The following is a 23,985-nucleotide window of genomic DNA, read 5'->3' on the forward strand; positions in this document are numbered from 1 at the left end:
GAGGAAAGTGATAAAGGGCAAAAAAAACAAACAACAAACAAAACAAACAGACAAAAAATACATATATCAATCACCTGGATCACCTGTTGACAAAGAAAAAAGAGAAAACAAGCAAAGAAAAAATAGAGCAACATAATAAACAACATCACGCTGATCTATGTGAATATAACAGTAAATACTAAATATTAAACATTATTGTGCAGCACATAAGATCAACAGTGCACAGTGTGCTTTGAGGTAGGAGCCAAAAAGGGTGTAGTTTGTGTGTGTGAGCACCCGTGTGTACACCTGTGAGCATGAGCACGCTTGTTTTTAAAAGGTTCCTTCATGTAATGATCTGCTAGAGGGTGTGGGGAGCCACAGCCCCGTCCTCCAGGGCATGAAGCAGGTATGGAGGAGATCAAGACTCCAGACATCCAGAGGCCCTCAGAGCAAAAGAGACCAAGGAAGACCAACAGAGGGGCAGCTGTGCCACTGTCCCAGAAAGAGCTGAGGAGCCCCAGATGAGGGGTCACTCAGCAGCCGCGGAGCAGAAGCCAGGGGGGGTTGCAGTGACGTGCCCGTGAGCTCCGCCAGCAGCCAGCTGTGCCTGAGTGACCCAGCCCCAGGCCGAGGGTACCCCACCCCCGAAGTGGCCCGAGCGAGCCCCAGGCTCCAGGCCCTGACAAGCAGCAACCAGGAGTGAGCCGGTGCGTACCTGGATGCCCATTCCCGGACACAAAGAACCACCCATGTCTGAGGGTGTCTGCCACTAGCAGGGAGAGTGGTGGGGGGAGATAGGCCTCCATACCATGGAGGGCCTGAAAGGTGCCGTCTGATACCCGACCTGACATATAGACACAGACAAACAGGCACACACAGATACAAACATCCATTCCCACCCTCATGCACTCATATGCAATTATTCAGCTGTCACCCAACGTGGAGACAGACATAAATAGACATTGTACACACAATCACACTCCCCAAGTGTACTCTAAGCCCCAGGTCTAGGTACCCTTGCTCCTGGAGGGGGAAACTGCACCCAGGCCCAGGTAGTGTTACCCTTTTCCCTGGGGTGGAGAGAAGCTGTGCCAGCTCCCCCGCTGACCCCAGTAGACACCCCCATACTCTGCAACCCACCAGGGAAAGGGGGCCCAGGCCCATCCGGGGCCCAGTTCAGCAGCGCCGCCCGGCCCCACAGAGCCCGGGACAGCCCACCCGACCCCACCACAAAGAAAACTGCACCCACCCCGTCATCCACTCATCCTTCAGACTACGCAAAACAATAAACACCCAGGCTGAGTTCTTCCTCCACCTCTCCTATATCTCCCCCATCTCCACCACAAAATGTTTTTGTTTTTTACGATTGGTCCATGGTAAAACAAAATAAAAAAAAAAAAAAGATTTTATTTTTAAAAAAGGACATTTTCTGTGAATTAACTCAAACTTTCTGCTTTAAGCACACTATGACCATGAGCTACAGAGCTATGTTTTCTGTAATTTTCCACATTTATATTTTACAGTTTACACCCAAAGACTTATGTTGACACATTTCTTTCAATTACTACATTTATTTAGTGTGTGAAAAAACAAAATACTGTTATACCATCACATCTTTTTCTCATATTAAAGCATCTCAACTAAATGTGTAGTTGAAGTTCCTTTCCCACTGGCAGACAGAGCAGTTTCACTGCTCCAGCACACTAAACATCCAAACAGGCTGTATGTGGCCCCACAATGTAAAATGAATTTAAGTTACCTGGTTTAAGAATTAACCCAGATCATGCTGAGGGTGTTATGGACTTCTGAAGCAGTTTTTATGGCAATCCCAACTGTGAAGACAGTTCACTGCTGACAATAAATGTTTACTTGTCATATCACTCTGTATACAGCTGACGCATGATGTAATCAGTTTTCCTCACCGGTTGTAGAGTTAACTGTGTCGTAGATTTCCTTTTAAAGGGATGAAGATGCCATTTTTGACCATTTTGTTTGCCTTAGTTGTCACTGAGATGTGTCTAAAATCAGAGTGTATATTAACGTAACTGTGTGATTCAAAAGGCAGGAATAGTATTACACCAAAAAAAGCTCTTAGCATTCCTCATTTCCAACTATTATTTAGGGTTAGGGCTTGGTTGTGTTTTAGCTGTATGAAAAACGAACACATTTTCAGAAACTAGAAGCAGATTTGCAAAGAATCTCATTTACTGTCCATGTATCTCTAAACTTTTGCTGCAACTAATCTAATTCAAACATTTGATAAATTTGGAGGATAAAACTTTATTTCAAATAATTTTTTATCTGTTGTGAATCTTCTTCACCTGATCTTTTTTGGGCCATGTCCTATATTTTTCTGAAGCAGAATCGAAACAAAACAAAACAAGATGTTCACTTTTGTTTTTGGAGAGGAACCATCAGTCTCTGGGTCTAAGTTGATAGTGTGCTGTTTCCTGGGCTGCTCTCTCTGGAGACTGTCGCCAAAGAGAGAAAGGTTGATACAATTAATTCACCTCAGACCCTCATCGCCACCTTTGTTTATTTGTCCTTTCTCAGCGTTCTCACCTTACATCCATCCCTCCAACCCCCCTCCCTTCTCTCAGCCTCTCTCTCTCTCTCTCTCTCTCTCCCCTCTTCTACTGACCACCTGTTTTCCTTTTCCCCCACTGCTACCTGACGCAGAGAGGACCAGCCCACCCCCCCAACCCACTCCTCCTGGTCCCGCAGGTAAACCAGAGACGCCCAAGGCACACCCTGGCCAGGAAAGACCCAGGATCGCCTTACGGCCTAGCTGAAAAGTGCTCTTTCTAAGTAAGTACATCGCGGCCCCACTTTGAACAAAGAGCCAGGGGAGTCAAGGGACCAGACCCTCTTTCAGGGCTTTGTCTCTCTGCCTGCTCTGAGCTCAGAGTCAGACACTGACTTGGACTGAACTCAAGAATTCAGATTGGAGAAAAAAAAATCACAAACATGCAGATGAGAAAGTTTAAAGAACTAAGAAAGAGTCTTTAGAGGCCAGGCATTAATTTTACATTTTAATTAATCTGGACATCAGATTAGAAATTCAGGTTTTTAAATACGAAGATTTTAATGGTTGTTTAACAGCTACTGAAACAAATGAAGGATAAATAAAAATTGGAAAATGACAGCACATCACTGAAGAGGAAGCTTTACTGAGGCAGCTATTTCTATCCTAATGTGGATAGCCAGAAGTTCCCCACATATCAGTGCTTTTAACTAGCTTACAGCGCTAATCTAAGGTCCCACTGACAAACAAAACCCTGAAAAGGGAACCACTTAACACTAGAGGCAGGTAAAATGACCTGACCTCTTTGTGTGTGTGTGTGTGTGTGTGTGTGTGTGTGCGCAGCTTAAGTACCTGAAAAGCCCTCTCTCTTAACCTTCAGTCTGCTGCTGAACTGCTGCTGACATTCAGTTCAAAATTAAAAAACAGTCACATTGCAGACAACATTCAACTAACTACCCACCGTCTTCTTTTTTTATAATGACACAATAAAGCCACACTGTTTCTGGTTAATTTAATCATGATACATTACAATAACGAAGCATGTAAAAGTCATGTGCACTTTCACTATAACTCAGGTATTATCCATCTATTGTGTAACTTATGGAAACAAATAATTATGTTATAACTTATAGTTATAGCATATTCATAACATACCTACCGTGTACATCGAAACATACCCATAATAGACCCATTTCTGTAATACATCTATATTATTGCTAATATATATTTTGTAATATATCTATATTATGGCTAAAGCACTTCTGGATGGATGCAAACTGCATTTCGTTGCCTTCTACTTGTGACATGTGCAATGACAATAAAGTTGAATTCTATTCTATTCTATTCAAATGCACACTCAGATATAAATATGCTCTCAGATAGTAAATATGTTCATTTTATTATCTGGCACTGACTTCAATACATGGTGCCTGACAGATGTGTAAGATCAGTGCCACACATCTATTAACATTTGTAATTTGCATTACCATATTTAGGTATTAAGAAATATTTTTAAAAAGAGAAGATTTACTGAATTTCTGTGAAAAATAAGCAGTGAGTCTGTGATATAGCACCATGTCAGCAGAGGGCGCTACTACACCTTCTAATAACCATTTCAGGGCTGTGCGCACTTCTGTATACTGAGGGTTGTCAAAGAGGAGCAGGCAATCCAGTGGTGTCATTCCAGTTCTGCCCATCTCCCGCTCAGCTTCCTGTCCTTTAGTCAGTGCCACTATCTCCAAACAATACATCACATCAGACCCAACTATCAGTTTGTAAACCTTCCCTTGTGCTGCTATGCTTCTGTCACAAATCACCCCTGACACTCATCTCCACCACCTCCACCCTGCCTGCAGTCTCTTCCTCACCTCTCCTCTGCACTATCTGTTGCTTTGGATGGTTGTCTCCAGGTATTTAACCTCATATACCTTCACTGTCACACCTCCCTCTCTCTCATTCACACACTTATTCTCTGTTGCTTCGATTGAATTTCATTTCTCTTTTCTCCAGAGCATACCTCCACATCCCCAGGTTTTCTTTCACCTGCTTCCTGCTTTCACTGTAGACCGCAGTATCCGGTGTGAACATGATAGTCTATGGAGACCCCTTCCTAACCTCACGTGTTAGGTTGTCCATTTCTACTCCATGTCCGCCACAAGCTGTAGTGTTAATAAAACTGTTCTGTCTTTGCATAAGCCTCGTGGATGTGCAGAGTGTTGCCACTAGATGTCACTGCCGCCACATTCAACGACTGCACAATCTGACCGACTGAACAACTGAAATTCACTGATGGCTGTTGATCTATATTTTAGTTAAAGCTTCTCTTTTTAAAAGGCCTCACAGATAAATAACCTTTTTTACAAGTTAAAAAATATTTTAACAGATGTTAAAATTTTAGAGGTTTATGCTGTTTATATATAATATTTCAGAAAAATTAGAAATGAGTAACATTTATTTATCTTTAGAGTTTACAAAGGTAACCTGAAAAACCCAGACCAAGTTGGCAAACACATTTTGCTTAGTCTGTGATAATTTTGGCTTTACACGGCTTGATTAATACACCACTGGCAAATCTTACATAAATCAGAAGTGGCCCACACCTGTATCTAACAACAAACATCCTTTATTTGTCACATACACAATTATACAGAGTACAACATGTAGCAAAACTCTTGCGTCCGAGCTGCAGACATAGCCTTGCCATTCCAGGAGTTGGTATTAAGCATGGGGGTCTAACCAGGACCGGGTGGGAATTGAACTTGTGAACCCAGCACCAAAGGTGTGTAGTCTTACCACCACACTGGATCCATTGCAGATTGGTTAGATGGTGCAGACTTGACTTTTTCAATGACAGCTGCAGCTACTGGGGATCGAGCTAGTCTGACTCGCCTCTGGATCTTGGAAGTGACAAGACTTTTGCCCAGTTCTTCCAGGAAAAGCCGACGTTGGTACAATTTGAAAGAACAAGAAACAAAAAAGAAAGGATGACCAGTACTTTGGTCAACACAAAAACTGGACCTTAACATAAAAGAAGGTCATCCTGAATCACAATCATCAGTTTAGGTTAATTACAGCCCAAGAACAGTATTGATAGGGGCCATATTTAAAGCGAATGTCTATTGCTACTGTGGAAGTGACGTAAAGACATTGATTTTATTTCAAAGGTTTCTGGCATCCTTTGATAAATGGCACTTTACCCAGTAAAAGTTTGCTATTCTGCATCTGTGTGATTTTGAGTGACATAAAAAAACTCCATGTATTAATACTAATTTACACCATACAGCCCTACTCCAAAAAACTGTCATAGATTTAACTGTGAAGTTGGGTTTCAAAAATAAGTGTTTAAGGGTTTTAGAGCATGTCAGCAGTGCCAGCACAGAACAGAACATCATGGTTGCTGCTGTATAAGTTTATGTTAGCAAACTACTGAAACAAATGATAACTCGGTGTAAAAGAAGGAAACTAAAACAAAAAGGAAGTCTAAGCATGTACATTTTGTTTTAGTTTTATGTTGTTGTTGTTTTAAGTGCTGGATAGCTGCACTGCAATAGGAAAATCCAGCTGTTAGCCCTAATGTTAGGGTTTGTAGAGGACTTTCTTGAACCATAGCTTCCCCTGACTCAAACGGGTTCTCCTCCACACTGTCCTCATTTATAAAATGTTGACAAACTTAAGTATTACGGCTAACAGGTGCATTTTTCCCATTTCAGTGCAGCCAGTATAGGCCTACTGCTAAAGAAACAAATAGCAAAAGTAGATCCTGAGTATTTTCCACTGAGTTAACATAAACCAAGTCTTTCAGCAGCAACCAACCAACCGGCACAGTGAAGTCATGTTCTGTACTGGAGCAAGATGGCGCTAAATATACTTTGAACACTTTAAACACTTATTTCTTAAAACAGCTTCACAGACGGTGTTAAATCTGTGATAGTTTTTTAGAGTAGGGCTCCATGGTGTAAGTTAGCTGGAGAGTTTCCTGTCTACCTTAATGCATGCATGCCTGTAAGACAATATTCAGGGCACGAGGGTGGCGCTTAAACTAATGGGAGGTATGACATTGCGTAAGGCTATTCCTGTCTGCTTACCACGCCTCTTCACAATAACGTGGAAGTCAGGAAATGCTTGTGTTAATATCAGGAACGGAGTGATCGGGCAGCTCAGAGCCGATCCGGGGAAGTGGACGGAGCCGACCGCTGAGATGGCTCAGGCGAATATCTCGGTGACGGAGAGCCAGTTCAGGTGTCCCATCTGCCTGGACATCTTGAAGGACCCGGTGTCTATCCCCTGCGGACACACCTACTGCATGGCATGCATCAACAGCTACTGGGACCGGGTGGACTCGGGTCAGTTCAGCTGCCCTCAGTGCCGGGACACGTTCAGCCCTCGGCCGGTGCTGCGGAGGAACACTGTGCTCGCCGAGGTTCTCGGCAAACTCAAGCTGAATGAGATTGACACAGCGCCGGAGGTCTACCTGGGGGGAGTCGGGGAAGTTCCCTGCGACTTCTGCACGGCGGAGAGTAAACTGAGGGCGGACAAGTCGTGCCTGGTGTGCCTGGCGTCTTTCTGCAAGCTTCACGTCCTGCCGCACCGTGAGGTCGGTACTTTGCGACGCCACAAGTTGGTGCCAGCGGTAGAATGTGTGGCGGAGAAGCTGTGCGCTCAGCACCGCCTGGGGCTGGAGCCCGAGGGGAGCGGCTCCGAGGCAGGGGCTGCGGTGGAGTGGAGCGGGTACTGCCTGCTGTGCCAGGCCGACCAGGAGGAAGTGCCCAGTGTGGAAGCGCAGAGAGCTAGGAGACAGGTAGTGCTGAGAGAAACTCTTGAGTATTGTATAATACAGCACAGAGTTAAGACTCTCACATTAAGTCAGGATACCCCGAAAAGTGTGTGGGGGGGGCGGGGGGGTGACCCTCAGTGGGGAAGATCCACATATAAAATGTCTGTTCACTTCTAAAAAGAAAAACATTGTTCGATCAAACAAACACGAAATACTTGCTTCTTCTCTTTTCTTACAAATAAACTTAGTAGTGTTGAACTGAACTTACAGAATCCCCACAAAATACTGCAGCTAATAAGCTGCTAAGTACGACTTTAGTATGTAGGAAGAGTCCAAACAAGAGTGAAATCGATTAACTAAATAGATTTAGATTTATAACTATTACACTGTAAGGACGCCTTACAGCAGCAGTTGGCTGAGGTGATGCCACAGAAGTTAAATCATGCAAAATTATGTCTCAGTACCTGGACAGAGGAGATAAAACACACTCTGTTCTGTGCCAAACACCATCAGAAATAATAGCTGCACTATTTGTCCTGGCTTCAGATTTAATCTACAATCATTAAGTTAGACCTTTGCTTGCAGAAGGTGCTCACAGCTTCTCTTAATGCTTTCCAACTTTGTGGATAGCAACTACAATAAAATCTTCTTCTTCTTTTTTTACATTTTTAAATAAGCTGCATCAATGCATCCATACTTTATAGTTAAACCTGAGCATAATGAGCATACATGTCCTTTCATTATGTTTGCAAATAATTAGATTTGTTAGGTTTAGGAAAATCCTAACAGTATAGTTTGTCGGTTCCTAAACCCAACCCAACCGCACTGAGAACAACCATTATTAATATCAGTTTCAGCTTTATCATAGCCATCCACATGATGTTTGTGGGTGTGCTGTGGAGTATTTTATTAGCAATTTCCAAAGCTGCAATTTACAGTAACCATCCAGATAATTTTCAGTGGTGGTTTGCAAGCCAACTAATAATTACTTAGTAATTACCTCTCAGTTTAGCATTTATTAATGATGTTGCTTATGAACAGTTATCAGTCTTTTAAAAGATAAGGCACTTGTATAACAGCTGTGTTATATGAGATATTTTACGAGCTTTCACCACATGGACAGTAATTCCCCCGAATGCAGTAAAAATGCTCATGTCAAATATCTGCATGGATGTCTTATTCTCTAATTGTTTGTCTGTCCACCTCTCCATCTGTTTCTCTGTTTGTCTGTCAGCTCCAGCTCCAGGAGTCTCAGAGGATGGTCCAGGGGAGGATACGGACCGGAGAGAGAGAGCTGCAGGAGTTTCAACAAAACTTGGAGTCTCTCAAGGTGACAAAAACACAAACACACCCAGTATGTCCTGATGATTCTGTGGCCTGTGGGTAGTTCTTGGTACTGGGAAATTAACTGGCACACCAGGAACTTACCTGGAAAATGTTAGCTGTTGTCACCCAACACTTGTACCTCAGCTTCTCTTATAGAAAGGACAAACCCATAGACACACCTGTGTCACAGATCAGTAGAAAACTGCTCATTGGGTATAGGTAAATGTATGTATCATGGTAATTGGGCTATTAATATCCTTAAAAGATGACTTTTCAAGTAGTAAATGTAATTGTAACAGGACGTCTTTTTAAAGTTAATGACTGGCCGACCAGATGTAACCTAATGTCCATAGATGTCTAGTACTTGTGGTGTATCGCACTAATTAACAGAAACAAACTAATCCATCAGCCTCTAACACTGGCTTGCTGAAACTTTTGACCACTCTTCTGTGATAAATGTCTTCATTTAGTGGGCTTCGGCTCTCCTGTTCCCACCTGTGGATGATCTAACATGCCTAGGACCATTACCATTGTTGAAAGTTCCACTATAGTCTCAATTTCAAATTTCAGACATGCCTTCAAGCTTTCTTCAAGCAGTTTGATATGATGCCGATAGTTTTCTAGCTCTCCATCCGTTGACATGGCAATGAACCCCAAAGCATGACATTTCCACCACCATGCTTCACAGCAGGTGTGACTTCCACTGGCACATCAGCTCTTGGGCTGAACTTGCTGGAGCAACCAGTCGAATATGCAACTTACACTCACTGGACACTTTATTAAGGACACCTTGCTTGTAACAGGCTGGACCCACTTTTACCTTCAGAACTGCTCTAGTTCTCCATGGCATAGTTTTGAAAAGGTGCTGCTCTGTTGGCTGCACATCCGTGATGTGAATCATCCCAAAAATGCTGCAGTTTTCATTGGCTCTACTCATTTTTTCACACCACCGTGTTGCAGAGCATAGTGTGAGATGGAAACCTGCTCAGTCCTCTTTGTGTTTTTAACACTGTAATATTTCATGACACTGACATTGAAATGAGTGTAGAGAGAGAAAGTTGGAAAGCCATTAAGAGTCAATCAATTCAAAGGGAGACAGGAAACCACTGGAAAGATGCTGAAACAGACACTGTGAAATAACTCTGTGCTCTCCTTTACTTCTTTCTGTTCAGACTTTTGTATAAAAATCCACAATTTTTTTGTTTGTTTTTAACAAAATCCTGTAAACTAATGATTCATATGCTCTATAATGACACTGAGTCTGCTTTAACTGAGAATTATGTGGGTTTTGAAATTACTAATAATAATTTAATATTTGTCTTTTTTTCAATTCCAGCTACTTGTTTGACATTCAGTATTTTTAATGTATCCTGTTTTTAAAAAAAATTACCTCTAATTCAAGTATCAGTTGTATATTTTGAGTTCACTGTGACTGACCAACTCTTTTGTTTTAACGTTAACTTATTTACAGCTGTAAAAGAAAATACACGCATGCGCTCGCTTTTAAATTAGTCAAATGTTATTTTAACTGTTTTTGATTTTCTCTCAGGTTATCATAGTTAAGTTGCATGTTGTTATTGTTATTATGCAATGTAGGCAAGACTCACGCAAATTTTTCCCCTGCACACAAACATCCTGCCCTCCGGGGATCGTGTTAGTTCCAAGTACAGTGCCAATTTGTATTCTAGTTTCTCTGACACCCTTTCAGACTTCCAGGAAAGCTGTTTCTCCTCCCTCCCCCGAGCATCGTCTCCTTCCATCCACTCTTGGGAAGTCACTCTATCCGCTCACAGTAACCTCAGACAGATACCCTGTCATCTTGGCTTGTTGCTCTGGAGGTTGAAATTGTAATCATGTGATTCTGGTTAGTTTGCCTGTTATATTAGCAAATTAAAAAATATTTTAAATTTTAATTTAAATTTTTAAAAATAATAATTAAAATGGTAATGGATCTACTTAAACGTGCAGGATGTTAAATGTTTATATTTAGTGTATTTTTACTCATAAAACCTACAAAGAACTAAATGGGAAAATTTTCCGTTCTGTCCGAAAAGGTTGAAATCTAAACTTCCCACATATCCACAATGTAGTTTTGTAATTGAACAAATATAAAGTGTAATATTCTCTTTAAAGTGCTGAATTGGTCAACATTTTTGCAGTGAATATATTGGGATAACATTTTCACCATATATAAAGAAAAAAAGAGTCCATAAATTGAGTACTGTGTAATAAAGTGATATGACACAGGGAATAAGAATTGAACATGCTAACTGAAATGTATTTTATACTTGCTAAAAAAGTCTTTATAGCTAATGACACCTTCAAGATACCTCCGGTACAGAAAAACCGCATTGCTCCGATGTGATTTTGGTCCATTCTTCCACACAAGCTGTCTTCTGATCTTAAACGTCCACCATCATTTCATCTTCAGCATCCTGGTTGATGGCAGCAGATTCTTGTCTCTGTACATTGCTCCATTTATCCTTCCTTCAGTTATATGAAGTCTGCCAGTGTCATATGTTGAAAAACAGCCCCTCACCATGATGTTCCTACCACCAGGCTTCACTGTTGGTGGTTTATGGGTTGATGTGCAGTGCCACAATGCTCTGCGAGTGTTCAAGTTGTCATTACCTGTAGTTTTTAGCCCTAATATGTGGCTACATACTACAGACTGTGTATAAAAGATGGACCTAACCACAGCTGGGCAATGATGGCCACCTTTATGTCCATAACAAACCTGTTGGTTTGTGATTTCCACATTATGAAGCCTCAACATTAGATATAAAAGTTACTATAATGGGTGAACTAAGTAATGCTAGCAAACTGCATCCGTAAATCGTGCATATTTCATGCACAGTCACAAATAAATGCTAATTGATGCCAAATAACAGACTAATAAAACACTGTAATTTTACTCACCATGCCCAAGCACTCAGGGAGACACCAACACTCAAATAGACGAGGTCTATTTTCAAATTACCAAAGGTGACGCCTAACTGATGGCTGCTAGCTCCTTCTGGGCGTGCCATCAGTCAAAGCTACCTCGCCTTATTACGCCCTAAAAAATTCCAAACAAGTGAGTAACACAAAAATTCACTTACCATACAGTTATAGTAAAGGTGAAATCGATATAGATGTTAAATAAAGTGTGTGCACTAGGCCATAGACCTGTCAGTGTCACTGCTAAAGTTGGATATTTTAATATGGGAGTCTCAGTGGGTTCACTCTTGGAGGAAGCCTCATTTATGTTTTTGTGGCGTAATTTTTCATCACCAAAGTTTTCCACTTGTTAATTACCCATATAATTGTGTTCATTGTAAGAAAGTTTGTATGCCTGGATGAAACTACAATAAGCATGTCTTAAACACTGTGAAATAAGAATTTTTCTCACTCCTAATGTAGAGAGTGAGGCCATTCGAAATGACATGGGTTTCTTTTTGAAGTATGTCATGAAGATATGTCTGTTAATATATCATAAGGCTGTTGAGGATGCCATCAAAGAGTTTTCCAGAAGATTGCATTCTCTGCTTTATGCCGTCTTTAAATACATGCTCTGTTCTACTCTAATGTGCGTCTTTTAGGTGTCGGCGTCTGCTGTTCTGGAGGATGGTGAGGCTCTGTTTGCTGATATGGCACTATGCCTGGAGAAAACCAAGGCGGAGGTGAGTAGCAGGAGCTAGAAGCATGCATTCTAATATTGCCAGTATTTGCAACAGTAGCAGCTCTGAGGAGAATAATGTGAAACGTTCACAGTTTTGTAAGGGAATTAAATCTTCTGCTTGTGTGCTGTAGGCCCGAGCGAGGCTGGAGGCGAAAGAGCGCGCAATCGTGGCGAGAGCTGAAAGTGACATAGAGCTGATGGAGAAGGACCTGGAGGAGCTGAGGAGGCGAGACGAGGAGATCAGCCAGCTGCTGCAGTCTGAGGATAATGCTCATTTCTTACAGGTGAGGATGAATGCAGTTTGCTGGTTACAAAGGGAAGGAAGTTTGTTACATTATTATATAAGTTTGTTCTTGGAAAGACACTAGGTCGGCTTAAAAGTCATTCTTTAATATCACTTACTTATATACTTACTTAAAGGAGACCTGTTATATGTTTCCTTATTTTCTGCCATATGCTGACATTAAACATGGCTAAACTTAATAATCATGAGGGACACATACATACATGTGATCTTTGTGAGGCAAAAAGATTTCAGACTGCTCTAAACGTTCAGTTCCCGAAATATTTTTCTTTACTTGTGGTCCTCTATGATGTCACTGAGATCAAATATAGTCATCTAAGGCAGCGGTCTCCAACCTTTTTTGCGCCACGGACCGGCCTTTAATGTGTCGCGGATAAATACAACAAAATAAAACTAGTACCGGTACCGAAAAAAAGAAGATTTATTCATAACACACGTAAAAAGAGACACGAAAAACCAAGTTAACGATCAAAACGATAACAAAATAACGCTGAAAACCGATAAAAACCCTGAAAACCATACATTTCACACCTGAGCCTCAACTCTCGCGGCCCGGTACCAAACGACTCACGGACCGGTACCGGTCCGAGGCCCAGGGGTTGGGGACCGCTGATCTAAGGCACACAGCTCTGGTTATGAGCACAGAAGCCCCTCCCATTACCTACCAAACCTTCTGTTTCTGAGTCTCAACCAATCAAAAAGAAGAAAGCTTAAAAAGAAGGTGGCCACACAGGGAAAGGAGCTTAAACAGACAAGACAGAAACGAATTTGGGTAGCTGCACCAAGGCCTAATATAAGAAACACTGCTCCCAAAATTAAAAAAAAAAAAAATCAGATCTCAGTGAAGCAAGCAACTCACGATGGATATTCTTCCTGATATGGATTCGATAATGTGTTAGGAATTAGAAGATGCCACATCATTTAAAGGAAATGAAAAGACACATCAAAAATCAAAATGAACAAATAATGAGGTAGGTTAGTCCATTTTGATAAAATTTAATTGCAGCAACTCGAAGTAGTACTCAGTAGTTTGTTAGGCCCTCACAGTTTGCATGCATGTTTTTGGCAACTCCAATACAGTCCTTGCTTACCACCTGTCCTTCACAGCAAACTGAAACAGACGTTGTAGGTCACTGGACACAATCCCATGCGCATCATGAACGTGCAGGTGCAAGTGTTCGGTTTATTGGTGAAGTTGTAGAACTTTGTAATTCCATGACAGGTGAGAACAAACTGATAAAATATTGAACTAACTTCAGAGTAAAAGAAAGAAAAGACTTCATTCTCACATTTGAGACACTGGGGCTATCAGATGTTCTCAATTCTTTCCAGAAAATCATCAATTATCCAAACGGCTGCTGATTGATTATCTGTTATTGGCTCATCAATTAAAACAGAATTGGTTGCTGCTGTGCTTTAAAGGACGCCTGCACATCGGCCACTTTTACTCTCGATTGTTCTCACTCAGAAAAATCGAATCGTTAGCAGCTCTTGTATTGGATACTCACCCATTACTGTTAATGCATCCTGGAGGACATAAGAACTCACCTGAGTGGGTACTTAGAAAGATCCAGTCATTAGTGAGTTATGAGCAGGAAGAACGGATGAAAGGAGAGAATGAGTCAGCAGTGGCAAGTGGAAAAAGACGGCAACTGCCTAAGTGTTATTTTCAAATTTAATTGTACGAGGAATTGAGGGTGGAGGGTGGGGGGAAGGCGGGCCAAATCTGCAGCGCCTGGAGTATAGTTTCCACTCTTTTCTCATTGGCTCAGGCCACCCAGCTGCTCTGCATGCCTTTCGCCACTGGTCGGCACTCCGGCACCCTCAGCCTGCCCATGGAGGCCTTCAGTGGTGCCAGGAGAGCACTGGGCCACCTCCGTAGCCACATAGAGGAGGTCTGCAGGGAGGAGGTCGACAAGATCACCCCCGCAGGTAGGTAGCACCACCTGGACTCAGGATGAGCTTCAAAGATGCTAACACCGACTCACAGTTAGGGATGGGAATTGATAAGAATTTAGCAATTCATTATCAATATGACTTATCAATTCTCAATGGCTCTCAATGAGAATATCAAAGATGTTACATTGATGGGAATTAATAACATGCCGAGTGGTCAAATGTTTGTGCATGTTGGAGGTATTTCTCCTCTTTGTTGTGATCAGTGTTGGCGTCATTACTCAGAAAAAGTAAATAAAAAAAGTTATTGCAGATATTACACAGAGCAATTTTCTAAAAAGTAACAACGTACGTTACTTAATTACACCCAGGAGAAAGACATTTGTTATACTACTCGTTACGTTCCTTTCATGTTACTTTGTAAAATGACCTGAAACACTGTCAACAATATAAACCTACAGGCCCACACACCAACACAGATCCCTGTCCTGATGAGCACACACGTGATTCTTAGTATTTTGGTGTCAACACAGAGCTGACAGCACAAATCAAAGATGAAAACCAGCACAAAGAGACTTTAAAGCGGTCGACACAGGAGTTCTACTTTAGAAATATGAACAGGTAGAAACAGGGGCTGCAGCCTGACTGCTCATCAGTTTGTTACCTGTTGAAGTTCAGCAGCGGCTGACTTCACAGCAAATGATGGCTCATTTTATCACAGTGCTGGGCTTGGTCAGCATTTACTCAGCTTTAATGTCAATCTGGGCTCTTGGTTAGCTTAGCGTTAGCATTCTGTCTTTGCAGGTGCTTGCTAAGAGCCAAAGTTGTAATGTAATGTCCATATCCACGCCAAAGACTGCGCCACTATTTTTCTCCTCCGACACACGAACTGAAATCAGCTGGTCGTAGTGAGAGTGCAAGAGGGATCGATAGGCAGGAAGATTCCAAGGAACTGGCCTACTGGGAACCGGTTTTTGTAGAGAACCGGTTCTCGATTCCCATCCCTACTCATGGTCTATATTCGGATCATATCACAAGTCTATTTATGGATTCAAAATACATATATGAGCTGTATGTGCACTGTATTATTATTATTATTTTTGTTATTATTTCTCTTCCAGTTAATGATAACTACAAATCTGGTGGAGAGCATGTAAAAAGTAAGCACAACAAACACGACACACAAACATGCACAGTCAAAGCTCAGGGTGACCCGTTTTTACCAGGTTTTCCATGACCTTTAACACCGAGTGGAATTGTTAATCATTGATGCTGAAGAGGACCAGGATGAGCTCCTCTCTATTCTAATCTGTTCATTTTGGTGTCATTTGAAGCAGCACCGTCCACATTATATTAGGGGGTTAGCACAAAGATAGTGGAGCTAATTAAGACATGATGTGATTAAGGGATTGTAGTGTGGATCCATCAGTGTGAGCACTTTCTGCAGTAGTCTACATATTATAGAAAATATTTCATTGCTATAAAAAGTGTGAAACAGGTTTCTTGCAGCAAAACCATTACATTAAAATTCAGTGTGTTAAATACGTTGCAGCTGTTTATGGACAAACTTCGGACATTTTATCGTCCCATCCTTTTACTTTTTTATAAGCATGTTAGCACGCTGAGATAGTGGACACTGCATGTTCCCATGTTGCTGATAGCATTTTTCTCAAAGCACTGCTGTAACTGCAGCCTCAAAAAGTTGCCGGCATAACTGCAGATTTGTTATTAATTTATTTTTTATATTTTTTTCCTAAGAGCTTTTTTAACCTCCTAAGATCCAAACTCTTCCATGGCAGCATTTTTAATTTGTCTTTGCTATTTGGGCTGATTGGGACCTGATGAATGTAAATGTTTGTGAATGTTTTACCTGATTTTTGTTTTTGAGAAAAATGAGATCCACATATGAGGACATTCACATTCGATAGAACAGTGGCAGTATAACGTCCTCGTAAGTGGATATCAGGCCCTTGTAGAGCAAAATTTGGTATTTTGGTCTAGACAACCCAAAATGTGTAGTCAACATATGTGGACGCCAGGTCCTAGGAGGTTAAATTGGGTTTTTGTGGGGGTTTTATGTGCTCAGAGGGGATGTTTCTTTCTTTCTTTCTTTCTTTTAATGGAAACTCTCCAAATTTGTGAATTTGACTGAGTGGCATGTTGTTTGTTGTGACATTATTTCAAACCAAATATCATTCATACCATTCATATCTGTTGTATTGGGGAGGTGGTCGAATTCACAGTGCGGTGAACTCCAAACCTCAGCAAATGCAACTGTCTACAGCGCAACATGCAACCAGGGGTAAGTGGCAAAAAGATAATGTTATATAATGTAATGTAGTAATACTTACTTTGTGTACAAAAACAGTCTCTCACATTTTTCTGGAGGAAGTTTGGCTCACTCTTCTTTACAATGTTGCTTCAGTTCATTACACAGCATTTCAGTCAGGTCGACTTGGCCATCAAAACATCCTGATTCTTTTATTTTGAAGCTGCTGAACATGACCTGACATCTCACTTCAGTTTACTTTGGTATAAAGTGGAGACTGCGAGGTGCCCGGGTCCAGTGGCTGCAAAATGAGCCCAAATCATCACACCTCCACCCCCATGCCTGACAGTTAGTGTGGGGTGTTTGTACTCATATGCTCTGGCTGTTTTCCTCCAAATGTGGTGCTGTGCATTTTGGCCAAACCGTGTGGTCTCATCTATCCACAAGTCTTGTAGTTTGTTCAAATGCAGCTTTACTGTGCTGCCATGTTTTTCTGAGAAAAGAGGTTTTCTCTCAAAAACTTTTTCAAATAAAAAGTCTTGTTCACTATTCTTTCTAATTGTGCTGTCATAAACTTTAACATTTAACATGCTAACTAAGGCCTTTAAAATCTGCTCACATTTGCTGATGATCAGCAAATCAAGTGATTTGATTAGCAGCACCTGGCCCCAGGATTTGGAGCTTAGAAACATCAGGTGGCCTAAAAGAGATATATAGCTGAATATCATCTGCATAACAATGATATGAAATATCAGAGAAAGAGCTAAGAAGTTGCAGAAGAGGAAGTAAATACAACAAAAACAATAACGGTCCCAAGACAGAGCCCTGAGGCACCCCATAGGCAAAAGAGCTGACGGAGGATCTGAACTTAGAGGTAGCCACAGAGAAAGATCGATTTGACAAATAGGATTTAAACCATTCCAATGCGGTACCCGATACACCCACCCAGTGGTTTAATCTATCTAACAAAATAAGATGATCAACAGTGTCAAAAGCAGGGGTCAGATCCAGCAACATCAAAACAGTGCACTCTCCAGCATCATAATTCATCAAAATATCATTAGACACTCTAAGAAGTGCAGTTTCGGTAGCGTGAGCCTTACGAAAGCCAGATTGAAATTTATCAAGAATGTTATGTTCATCTAGAACAACTGTGAGTTGCTTGGCCACAACCTTTTCTAAAATCTTGGCAATAAAAGGCAATTTTGAGATAGGTCTGTAACTGGAAAGCAAAGAAGGATCAAGTTTAGGTTTTTTTAAAAGTGGGTGAATGACAGCACTTTTACAGTAAACAGGGACCTGACCAGAGAGTAGAGATGCATTAATAATTTTAAGAACACTAGGACCAATAGACTCAAAAACATTTTTAAACAAAGACCCAGATAAAATATCTAATTGAAGTAACCAGCTTCAACAACTCAGGTAAAGACACCGGTGAAAATCTTTCAAATATGACAGGCTTAAGTAAAATCGGAACAGGCAAATGGTACATGGAGGGAGAGATGTTGCTCCTTACATTGCTAACCTTTTCAACAAAGAAGGAAAGAAAATTTTCACAGTCTTCATTCGAAGAAATTGGGACAGCAGAAGAAGCCAGAGCAACAATATCCCTAATAGTGTCAAATAAAACCTTAGGGTTACCTCTGCTCCTAGAGACTAGGTTTGAAAAATAAGCAGCCCTTGCATCACGAATTGAAGCGTTAAAGGAAACTAAAAGGTCTTTTAAATGAAAGAGATGAACCTGTAAACGAGTCTTTCTCCACAAACGCTCAGCAACATGGTAATAGTCTGATTCTGTTTGTTCAGAAATCAAAAATGCGAGTCCCAGAGTCAACCTAATCATGGTGTGTTCATTATTAACATGTTACAAATTTAACAAATGCCAGTAAAGGTTAAGTTATGTGTTCAGTAACTACCTTCCAACAAAGCCACCCACTCTTGGTACTGCTGAACCTTGGACAGCGACGGTCAGCCATCATGATAAAGGGCCAACAGCATGAAAACGCTGCCTCTAAGTTACTAAACTGCATGTAAACATGTTTCCTATTTACAATACAAAGAAATGTTTCCATTTGTTAACTTGAAAACTTTTGTGGTGTTCCCAACGTGCTATTCAAAAATCATTCAACATTTTGCTCATCTTCCCTCTACCGCTTAAGCAAAAGAAGATAAAAAATGTTTTATTGATACAGTTTTGTTCAGCAGGCACTTTTCTGTTTTTTTGTCTCGTTCAAGCAGCACCAGTGTCGTTCCCGCTGTCCTCTCTGTCCTCTCTGTCTCTGCAGGCGCCTGATCAGAGGATGAGGGCAGCTTTCCTCAGGTGTAAGTATATCATCTTTTTTCCCTTAAGTATGACTCAGAAGCATGCTTTTTTTCCTTTTTTAGTGCCTTTTTTAGTCCCTGGTACACCCATTGAGAGCAAGCACCCTAATTGTCATTACCCATCTTTCTCTGCTTTGTCACCTCTTTTCCCTCAGTCTTTGCTTGTTCTGCGTCCTCCTACTTGACCAGATAATAAGAATCCTGCTGGGAAATGTGAAACCTCAGTCTAGATGCTCATTAATGATGGATGGACATCATACTGTATTTATGACTTCCTGGTCTATCATTAAGATCAGCACCATGTTCCAACACGACTGAGCCTGCTGACACAATGACAGCATTACCAGCACCTTGTCAGGGTTTAATAATTCATTTGGTCAGTGTCTGTGTGTCGTTTGTGTCCACTGTGCCAAAAAGTCAACTGAAATACTGCAAGGCTTAAACGTCAGTGGGAAAACCTCTACAACCTGACAGAGTAGACAACAGCTGGTTCAGTTCTCTGCTAAATTAGGAAGATAATAGCAAGTTTTCTCCTGATGCCAACTTTATTCTGACTTTATAAGAGGAGGAAAATCAAATGGAGAGTAGGGAGAATTAGAATGCAGCTGGTTGGTATGGCATCATGACCATCTTGGAGTTTTGAAAACAGATTTGATCAGCAAGCGATGGATCTTACTGTGAAACTGTTCTCATTGTCAATCACAGGTTGTTAGCTAATGAAAATATCTCCCTTTCTAATAAACAGAATACCCAAAATTTTTAAGATGAAACTGAAATGAATTGCTCATCAGGAAGTTGTTTACAAAGGTCAGACCTGAGACACCGTTACTTTCAGACTTCTGTAGAACGTTTAAGTTGGCTTCACGTTTCAGAATTTAAAGTTTTATGCATCAGTTACCCTCAAACACCCACTCCTCTGCTTTACAGAAAAGTGTTCTGTAGTGTTATGGCCACCTGATGAGTTGTAACATTTCATTAGTGAGCTACATTTGCAATCCAACTGTTTCATTCAGAGCCTTTTTGGTGTTTAACTGTTAGTTTTTTTCTTTCTGTTTCCTTGCTCTAGTTTCGTGCCATCTGACCTTTGACCCCGAGACAGCTCATCCTACCTTGGTTCTCCTGGAGGGGCCCCAGGGTGCTCATTGTGGCGAGGAGCCACAGCCCTACCAGCCTCATCCACAGCGCTTTGACTCAGTGGCGCAAGTCCTGTGCAGGGAGGGCCAGTTTGGCGGTGCCAGCTACTGGGAGGTGGAGTGGAGAGGAGGTGGGTGGATTGACATAGGCGTCACCTACCGTGGGATCGGGCGCAAAGGTGGCGGGAAGCCCTGCCTGCTTGGGCGCAACGAGCACTCTTGGCGGCTGAGGTGTAGTCATGCTGGATATGCTGCATGGCACGATAACCGCAAGACCACGGTCGCTGCACCGCCCTCCCCCAGGATCGGCGTGTTTCTGGAGCGCCAGAAAGGAGCTTTGTCCTTTTACAGCATCTCGGACTCCATGGTGCTCCTGCACACTTTCCATTGTTCGTTCTCTCAGCCGCTATACCCCGCCTTCCGTTTGGATCTGGACTCAACTCTTGTCATCTGCCCTCATGAGGGAAGCTAACTATGCCCCCATGTTTTTCCAGGACGTGTCATTTATCTTCTGGAGGAAAGGGCTGTTCGCTCTGCCAATCGATATAATGAGTGAATGGTGGGGAAATGGCACTTTTCTGTGTAATTCTCTTTGACTGTAATATTCTCTTTGATAACTGCCAGGTTGAGCAGCAGAATTGCAGAATTTTTTTAACAGCATGCATGTTTTTTACAGTGTACTTTATTACATTAAAGCCCATGTGTCATCATTTAAACCAGATACACACAGGTTAATAAATATACACATATACATATATATATAAACTGATGCTTTCAGCAAATTGAAAATATACCCTCAAGTTGGATTTTATGCAAGCTTTAAAAGACTGCAAAAGTTGTGTAGTGCTGAAAATCACTTGGTTCCCACAGCTAATTAGCTAACTGGTAACAGGCCATAGACCAGGGGTTCATCACATTGTGAAAGACTGTTTGAGCAAATATTTAAACAAGAAAACAGTTTCTCAGAAATGGGAAAGAATTTATGGTCCATAATAAGCCATTATCATGGGTGATTTCCACATCTGTGAAAGCACCATTATTGTTTGCTGATACATGCAAGTTTGGGGGCAACACATGCTTTCAAAGCCAGTATTTTCAGGGAAGTCTGTGCTTATTTAAAGGTACAGTAAGTGGGTTTTTAATGTTATTTATTAGAAAAATAGTGTACTCAAAAATATACATAGACCAGTCAGTAATTATGCCACCCAACAAATTGATGCATTCTTATAAACTTTAAGTGAATCCATTAAAAATACATAGGAGCATGCGTCGGTTTGTGGAAGGCACCGTGTTGCCCACTATCTACAGTACAGTAGCTGAGTTGGACATCACCGTTCCACCTAATTGTGTTTCATGTACATGACTATAGACCGGCCAAATACATAATACACCTTACAACTTTGTATTTTACAGTTCCTTCAAACTATATCTGACTATTTAACATTTGAACATGTACATTTTTATCATTTTGTCTTTTTCTTTCTTTACCTCTCCTCACTCATTTCTAGCTTATCCTGTTCCTTCTTACCTTAACCTCATCTCCTGAACTGAAGTTAGGGTTCTAAATTAGAACTTCTAATGTGCATAATCATGCTAATTTACGACATTGTCACAATTATTTATTGTTACCAACAAGCCAGCTAAACAACAACTGCTATTTACAAGTTAACATTAGGCCAGCTAATGTTAGGAAAGTGTTTATCACTTTCCCTGTGATAAACACTTTGTTTCAGAGTATCCCATTGTATCAGAGTTTACTTGCTAGGTGTCCAAGTCCAACACAATGCTAGCTAACAGCAGCTAACAACGGTAAAACAGCGGTGCTTATCAGCAGCTCACAGAGGTTAGCTTCACTGACTTATCGGCTCGAATCGTAGTCCTTTCACAAAATTTTACAGCATCTACCAGAGTAAACAGCATTTTGATAGCTAAACGTCGAACGGCTGTGGTCAGAGGTGATTCGTGTGTCAAAAAAAAGTACTGCAAAACTGCAAAACACATATTCATTGTTTAATTCCCGATTTATTGCTAAGTGAAAAGTGTTTGTCCACCAGCAGGCACCGTAGCTGGAATTATTACACTTGAATTGAGATGAGTAAGTAATCAGAGCTCAGTTGACTGCAATTTACTGACATCTGGTGGTGAGATTTTACACACTCTACCTTTAAGTAAGACACTGCCAGACCACATGAGTACTGTTGAACAGGTTATATGATGTGTCCCAAAAAATGAGAATATTTGATTATAGAGCAACAGGTCTGGAAAACCATGATAAATATTCCTCAGTCTTGACTTTGTGTTGCTGGCATCAAATTTAAAAGGACTATTTTTTTTTTTACATTTTCTTTTTACTTTTAATTACAAAAAATTATTAGTTTTAACAGGAATGTTTACTTTGTTTTAAATTTAATTTAAATATGGGGTTAAAATAACTTTTACAGTGTGCTGACCTTGTAATATCGGGTGGTATTTGTGTTCCAGTAAGACATGGATGAGTTACTATGAGTTAACATACAATTATAAATATGCTCATATTTTGTAATATTTTTGAACATTTTTTGTGTTTTTGCCTCTGTGACAGATGTTTACTGGGAAAAAGCCATATTCACAGATTTACTGAGCAATGGAGTATAAAAAGAAGAACCATACACTTCAGCGTGTTTGTAGAAATCATTTGACTGGAAACATGTGCGACAGTGTTTCTCACAGATTCTAAATCAGCAACGGAGAAATATTCATTGGTTTCTCCTCCCTTTGTGTTTGATGTTATTTTCATAGGGTTGTACATTTATAGGAGTCAAAGGTTATTTTTTTCCATTATCAGTTATACTAATGTGACATGGAAAACCTCTGGGCATTTTTTAAATTAAACCTGCAGAAGTGACCTCAGCTTCAGATAAATTAAACGTTGTTTTGTAGGTTAGCAAGTCATTTTCTTTGGATAATGTTTTTCATGTTTTTTCATGCAAGAGTCTATACATGTTGCATTGCATTAATCTTAAATTAAATGAAGGAATAGTTTAATATGTTAAAAAAAAATGCTTACAGAATTCTGTTGGGAAAAGTTGTAGCACGATAAATATGGATGTACAATTTCTTAAGGTACTCAACGGGCAGGCTGTCCCACTTCTTGTTTGTTTAGCCTGAGTTCTGTCTTATCATCCTTGAATTATTCTGTTATGTTGACATTAAGACTCTGTGGAAACCATACTGGCTGTTTATCTTGCTGCTGGAGACAGCTCTTTATGACTTTTGTCAAATATTTAGGGTCAGTGATGTGCTCCAGAGGAAAACTGGGACTAATCATGAGCCTTTCCTTGTGGTACTGTGCGATGGAAAACAATCAAAAGATCCAAGTGCCTCAAACATTTGCACAGAACGACACTTGCTATCATTGCAGCACTTTGATTGCTTCTAAGTCTATGATTATAACTTTTATCTAAGCAACTCAGATTCTATCAAATCACATACATACCGATCTCATTCATTTTTATTGATGTAGCGCCAAATCACAACAACATTCGGCTCAAGGTACTTTGTACTGTAAGTTAACACCCCCACGTTAATACAGAGAAAACCCAACAATCAAATGGTGACAGTGAGAAGGAAAAACTCCCTTTTAACAGGAAGAAATATCCATCATGCAAACCCTTGAGTTGGTTCGGGGTGAGGGGAGGATGACGGAACAAAAAGAAAAAACTGTGGAAGAGAGCCATTCAGTGAAAAAAATACTTTCTGTGATTTTAAAACTGTGGGGTGACATAAAAAAGACCATGTCTTCCATCTGAATGGAC

General features: G+C 40.9%; 1 protein-coding gene across 2 annotated transcripts; it reads left to right on the forward strand.

Moving 5' to 3' along the window:
- The first annotated feature begins 6,539 nt into the window (after positions 1-6,539).
- On the forward strand, positions 6,540-23,703 carry LOC146386093 (E3 ubiquitin/ISG15 ligase TRIM25-like). 2 transcript variants are annotated; one of them, XM_084932121.1, is made up of 9 exons: positions 6,540-7,304; positions 8,515-8,610; positions 12,188-12,268; positions 12,399-12,551; positions 14,344-14,503; positions 15,589-15,627; positions 16,695-16,769; positions 18,972-19,058; positions 20,125-23,703. In XM_084932121.1, exons 1-9 carry the CDS (start codon positions 6,549-6,551, stop codon positions 20,661-20,663), a joined length of 1,986 nt encoding a protein of 661 aa, XP_084788247.1. In that variant the 5' UTR covers positions 6,540-6,548; the 3' UTR covers positions 20,664-23,703. The 2 variants fall into 2 exon arrangements, with proteins under 2 accessions (XP_084788247.1, XP_084788248.1); XM_084932122.1 differs by having other exon boundaries at positions 6,541-7,304; positions 18,975-19,058.
- The last annotated feature ends 282 nt before the right edge of the window (positions 23,704-23,985 follow it).

The sequence above is a fragment of the Perissodus microlepis genome, chromosome 6, assembly GCF_051167445.1.
Source record: "Perissodus microlepis isolate ML-2025 ecotype Zambia chromosome 6, ASM5116744v1, whole genome shotgun sequence".
Lineage (NCBI taxonomy): Eukaryota > Metazoa > Chordata > Actinopteri > Cichliformes > Cichlidae > Perissodus > Perissodus microlepis.